The 6449-nt window shown below is 35.0% G+C and overlaps 1 protein-coding gene across 1 annotated transcript; it reads left to right on the plus strand.

The window, feature by feature from the left end:
• The first annotated feature begins 1325 nt into the window (after window positions 1-1325).
• Window positions 1326-6220, plus strand: LOC110885468 (dihydrolipoyl dehydrogenase 2, chloroplastic). Its single transcript, XM_022133172.2, has 15 exons — window positions 1326-1844; window positions 2200-2346; window positions 2920-3054; window positions 3167-3284; window positions 3507-3631; window positions 3899-4024; window positions 4117-4197; window positions 4288-4350; window positions 4442-4516; window positions 4600-4678; window positions 4766-4866; window positions 5104-5217; window positions 5301-5414; window positions 5762-5833; window positions 5913-6220. Exons 1-15 carry the CDS (start codon window positions 1512-1514, stop codon window positions 5958-5960), a joined length of 1731 nt encoding a protein of 576 aa, XP_021988864.1. The 5' UTR covers window positions 1326-1511; the 3' UTR covers window positions 5961-6220.
• The last annotated feature ends 229 nt before the right edge of the window (window positions 6221-6449 follow it).

The raw sequence follows: 6449 nt of genomic DNA on the forward strand, positions 1-6449 counted from the left end.
GGTTGTTACACAATATCTATCAGAGATGCGCAAATCGGTTATTTTGAGAAACTGGTTCGGTTAACCGAACCATCAATTAATTTAAAAAAAAGTTACTACTTTAACCGGTTCAGTTAAAGCCGTTATTTTTTTCTCATCTTTTCGGTTGTTCACTTTAATCAGTTTGGTTTGATAATTGTTTTTTCGGTTAATTAACCGGTTATCGATTCTTTGCAAAAGAATCTCTAAATGGTTATGAACCTACTGTTAGAAAACCAATAACCGGTTACTTCTCAATTGATTATTCACCGGTTATGATTTTGGTTAATAAGCGATTTCGATTATTAAACTAGTTATTTTGTGCACCTCTGGTATCTACTATATAATAGTATTAGATATGTTTTAGGGATATCTTGTATAGTTATATATATGGGGAGAGATTATGTACAAGATAGAATTAACGTGGGAAGTGTAGGAGACAACCTCAAGGTGACATATGTTTTTTTAATTTAAGGGGGAAATGTATTATACTATTATGGTATTTTCTCGTATGGCCTACTTCATCCCCAATTATCAAAAACCTATAACTTTTTCATACAATAACATTTTTTTTTAAATTACACCGTTTTAACGAACATTACATTCTTTTTAATTTGAGTAGGCTATTGTTATAGTTTTATTAATTTAAATTTTTTTTTACAAGCTATAAAGTAGGGGTGTACATGGGTTGGTTTTGACCAAAAACCATTACTACAACCATGATGTCGGTTAATGGATAATCATAACCATAACTGATCGGTTATGGCGGTTATGGTTAATCGGTTTGGATGGTTATAGCGATCGATTAACCGTGAATTTACGTCTAACTAAACATAACTCAAACCTTTTTTTACCATGAAATAAATTGTTATTACATTTTTGTATATATTAATGTATTACATAGTATTAAAATACTATAATCTATAATATTAATACTGATTATTACCGAATATTCAAACAAAATGATATGATATAAACAATAAACTCAAACAAACACTACAATATGATATAACTCATAAATTCTAACAAACATTTAACCAGAATCATCAAATGTTAAAAAAAGGTGAAAAGTCTAAGATCCGACAAAGATTTTATTACATGTTGGTTCGGTTATTGCGGGTATGAAAATATTGGTAACCATAACCGATCTGCTACTTTCGGTTTTCCAAAAAACAATTAACTTGTTCAGTTTTGTCGATTAATTCGGTTTTTTGTACACCACTACTATAAAGTTACTAATACGTGCAAATAGTAACAAACGCCCAAAGGGAACTTACAAAATATCAAGTATGTATCAGCCCAAGAAAAGAGCCCAAAAGAAACTTGCTGAACTCCCCCCAAGCGCTGAGGAAAATCAGTGACGACCACAGTCCAACAAACAGTCATTCTCCTTGCCATTGTTAACTCCGCCCCCTTCCGGCGGACCTCTCGAAGCTCCCATTGTTATATACCACTCATCTCCACCTTCTCTACAACCTAACCTTTCCTCCAAAATGCATTCCGCAATCTCCCTCTCACTTTCTTCGTCTTCTCCGATCACCGCCAGATCCTTCGGCGGAGCCACCTCCAACTCCTCCGCTTCCGACCTCTTCCTTAGAAACACCTCTACTCCTACTCAGCTCCGGTTCTGCGGCCTCAGAAGAGAAGCCTTCACCGGATGCAAATCGTCTTCCAATGCACCTCTGTTGAAACAATTGCGTCACAATACGACGATTTCTGCGTCGTTGAATGGTAACGGAACTCCATCTAAAGGTTTTGATTATGATCTCGTTATTATTGGAGCTGGTGTTGGTGGTCACGGTGCTGCTCTTCATGCTGTTGAAAAGGTGATTCAATTTTGCACATGAATTATTGTTTTTGCATAGTTAGGTTAACAGATTTTAGGTTTAGGATCGGTTATATGTTTTTATTTTGTTAGTAAGAAGTTCAGTTTCAGTATCTGATCATATGAATTGTATTTCTGCTATGTTTGAAACATGTATGTGTTTTGTATATACATTACTGTTTATTTTTTAATATGTTGCAATGATGTATGATTAAAGGTTTATATCAGTAGCTTTTAATGTTTGAAGTTGAGATGGAGATATTAATTTGCCTTGTAGTAAATTTTTTTTGGAAATGTTCTGGTCTCCTTGCTATCCTGCATTTTTGTTTAATTTAAAATGAATTTGACATCGGCAGGGTCTGAAAACCGCCATCATTGAAGGTGATGTGGTTGGTGGAACGTGTGTTAATCGCGGTTGTGTTCCTTCCAAAGCGCTTCTTGCTGTTAGTGGCCGCATGCGGGAGCTTCAGAATGAACACCATATGAAGTCTTTTGGTTTACAGGTATACCTATAATGAGTTACAATTTGTAGACATTATTTATCTAGTTTATCGCATATATATTAACATTTCGGATTCGTATGTTTCCTTTGTGTGTCTCTTGGTATTGCAGAGGAGTTCTTCACGTGCTTCATACTATTTAGTTTATTTTATTCATTTAAAAAAAAATGTTAAACCTTTTAGAGTCCAGTTTCAATTAGTGCTTCTATCTTTATTGTTTAGAATAGGCCTCTAAGTACTTGTTAGGTTATACTACTTTCAGCAAGATCAGGCTGTGTGCAGTCAACATCTCTCAGGAATATAACTAATAGGAGAGAATCATGAAACGTTTGTATTTCGGCTGTAAACTCAACTGTACAAAATTAAGATGCTTGTTAGGTTAGTTATATTAGCTATTGTAGGTCAGGATATTTTTGTAAGTTAGTTATATGCTAGTGTCAACAGTCAGAAAGTATGTCAGACAAATGTTTATGTTACTTAAATGCAGATTAAATTGTATGTTACAGCATACACACATTTCATTGAGGTAGAAACCTTTAATTATCTAGTTTTCGCTATAATAATTTATATTGGCAGGTTGCAGCTGCTGGGTATGACAGACAAGGGGTAGCCGATCATGCGGAAAATCTCGCCACCAAAATTCGAAATAACTTAACCAATTCTATGAAATCTCTTGGTGTTGACATCTTGACTGGTGTTGGCACTGTTGTGGTATGTCATGTAACTGGCCATTCGAGTCATTTATACCATTTACCTTTTTCTTGTTAACTTGCATCGGATCATACACGTACCTTATGTTTAATTATTATAAATATATTTACAGGGTCCACAAAAGGTTAAATATGGAAAGGTTGGGGGCACTGAGACAGTCATTACAGCAAAAGACATAATTATAGCTACTGGATCAGTACCATTTGTTCCCAAGGGAGTTGAAGTTGATGGTAAGTACTGGGTTCTCTGTCTGTTTTTTTTTTTTTTTTTTTTTTTTTTTTTTTTTTTTTTATATCAAAAGCGTCTAGCTGTAATATGAGCTACAATAAGTTTCAGCTGAATCTTTTTGGTTCTATAGGAACTTAGCTTTCTGTTTGCAATAGCATGTGAATCTTAGCTAGAATATAACTGTTTTAATACCTTCATAATTGTTACTGATCAGCTACCTGCAGGTAAGACCGTCATAACCAGTGATCATGCACTAAAACTAGAGACAGTACCAGAGTGGATAGTTATTGTTGGAAGTGGTTACATTGGTCTCGAGTTCAGTGATGTTTATACAGCACTTGGAAGTGAGGTGGGCAGTACTAATCCTTTATTATAATATTTGTCGTGAAATAAAATTTGAATTACTTTCAAGCCTTCTTACCTTTTCTTTTCATAGTGTGTAAATCATTAAGTACTGTCTCATGATCAAATGATCAATTAAATTTAGGAGAAAGGACACTGGTTCAGTTGTTGCCACACACCCACACCTTATTTGCTGTTTAATACATTTTTTGTTTGCATAGATGATATGCAGTAATGGTGAAATTATATGATGAAGCTTTGGATTGTCTTACAGGTGACATTTGTAGAAGCTTTAGATCAGTTAATGCCTGGATTCGATCCTGAAATTGGAAAATTGGCTCAAAGAGTTCTCATAAATCCTCGAAAGATTGACTATCATACTGGTGTATTCGCAACCAAGGTTCATACTCACCTAATATCTTCTGTTATACACATATTTTTAGTTTTTTTTTTTCAATTCATCGGAGTTAAGTTTTCCTTACTTATTGACAGATCACTCCAGCAAAGGAGGGCAAACCTGTAATAATCGAGCTTATTGATGCAAAGACAAAGGAACCAAAAGATACATTGGAGGTGGGTTTGATGGTTTGACCATCCTCAAGTCAAATTATTTCCATTACGTTATTTATAAAACTTTCCTTTGTACTTTGTCTTTTGTTACAGGTAGATGCTGCTCTCATTGCAACTGGAAGGGCCCCATTTACACAAGGGCTCGGTTTAGAGAATGTAAGCGGGCCTATCAACATAATATATAAGCTTTTATGTGTACTAGCAAAGATTAGAGCACACTCGAATTAATTTGGTTTTCATATTATAGGTCAATGTAGAAACACAACGTGGTTTTATTCCCGTTGATGAACGCATGCGAGTTATTGATTCAAAGGGCGAATTGGTACTACTTAACGTTATCTCTTTCTACTCGCATACGCTGTACTCAATATTTTATATTTCTTTGACTTAAATTTTGATGATTAGGTCCCTCACTTGTATTGCATTGGTGATGCTAATGGAAAAATGATGCTTGCCCATGCAGCAAGTGCTCAGGGCATTTCAGGTGACCATTTTGTTTATACTTTTAATCAGCATGTTGGTACCGTTTTATCGCCACCTGTCTGATTTGACAATTGTGTTTGTAAAATAGTTGTTGAGCAAGTTTCCGGAAAAGACCATGTTCTAAATCATTTGAGTATCCCAGCTGCATGTTTTACTCATCCAGAAATTAGTATGGTTGGGTTAACTGAGGTATGTTACACTGTTACAGTTAACGAAATATAGTATTATATTTAGACGCAACCTATAATACAAAATAAATAATCTTTCGCCCTCAAAACGAAATTATAATCTTTATGCGTTTGGGCAGAACATATCTTTTTTATTGGGGAATCTATTTTTTCAACCTACGAGCTATAAAATTGTTGCGTAGTTTATTCTGTAATCATCAGAAAGCTTTTCTGAGCAGTTTTAGTTACAAACTTGCAGCCCCAAGCAAGAGAAAAAGCCGAGAAAGAAGGATTTGAAATCGGTATTGCCAAGACTAGCTTTAAGGCTAACACTAAAGCCCTCGCTGAAAATGAAGGAGAGGGGATTGCTAAGGTAATTGATTACAAATATGTTTATGAACTTTATTTTCCTTTTGTTTTATCGTAAGGTTACTTACTTTTGCTTTTTGCCTGCAGTTGATATATAGACCAGATAATGGAGAGATCCTCGGTGTTCATATATTTGGCATGCATGCTGCAGACCTTATCCACGAAGCATCAAATGCTATTGCTTTAGGAACACGTATACAGGTTTGATTTTATCTACCATTGGAGTTGCGTTTTAAACAGACAATAGAGATACCAATTTCAACCTTTTTATCTAGACTATCGGTGTTCAGTTCCGTTTTAACCATGTTCAATATGATATTTAAAGGAAAAGAGGACAATGAGTGTCGGTGGCTCAACCCATATAATAAGCTTACCCATTAACCCATTTGGACCTGTTAACCAACCCAAACCCAGTAGTATTCTATCTACAACGGGTCAAATTAAGATTTGACTTATTGACTTCATGATACTTATTATCTTTGTTTTCTTTTTAAAGATTTATTTCATGATGTCAAAATACTAAAAGTGTTAATAATTTAATCATGTAGGACATCAAGTATGTTGTTCATGCCCATCCAACCCTGTCTGAAGTGATCGATGAACTATTCAAATCAGCCAAGGTAATGTTCTCGACACAAACCTCTACCCAGTTGCCACCTCTACCTGTGACATTAACAAACAATGCACACCGTTGTACAGGTTAAAAATGATGTTTCTAGTGCTGTTGCTGAACCAGTTGCAGTCTAAGCTCATTGATCTTGTAGACCATTCCCTATACGGAAAGCATAACGCGCAGACTCATATTATGCTGGAGCACAGGATTAGTTACCTATCAAGTGATTGAATTTCCAATTTTTTGTTATCTGAAAATGCTAATTTGTGTTATATAGAGAACATGGAATTTTGGATTAAGAGAGGTTAAAGAACGATAATCAAATAAACTGATTTAGCTAGGGAGAAAGTTGTCATTGTACATTCATCTCACTTTCTCGTTTCAAATTTGATTACACTTGTGTGTAAATTAGGGGTGTGCATGGGTTGGTTTTGGGCTCTAACCGAACCAAAACCAAAAATTGTGATTATGCGATTTTGAAATGGATCGATTTTGGTTAGGCGGGCTATAGGCATTGGCTTTGTTCGGTTAACCAAGTATTGAATTTGAGAATAAATTTGTAGAATTGGAATTTGAATGAGTAAAGAAATGCAACTAGTGAAGGAATTGGAGTATCCTCTACT

The sequence above is a fragment of the Helianthus annuus genome, chromosome 10 (assembly GCF_002127325.2).
Source record: "Helianthus annuus cultivar XRQ/B chromosome 10, HanXRQr2.0-SUNRISE, whole genome shotgun sequence".
In the NCBI taxonomy this organism is placed as follows: Eukaryota; Viridiplantae; Streptophyta; class Magnoliopsida; order Asterales; family Asteraceae; genus Helianthus; species Helianthus annuus.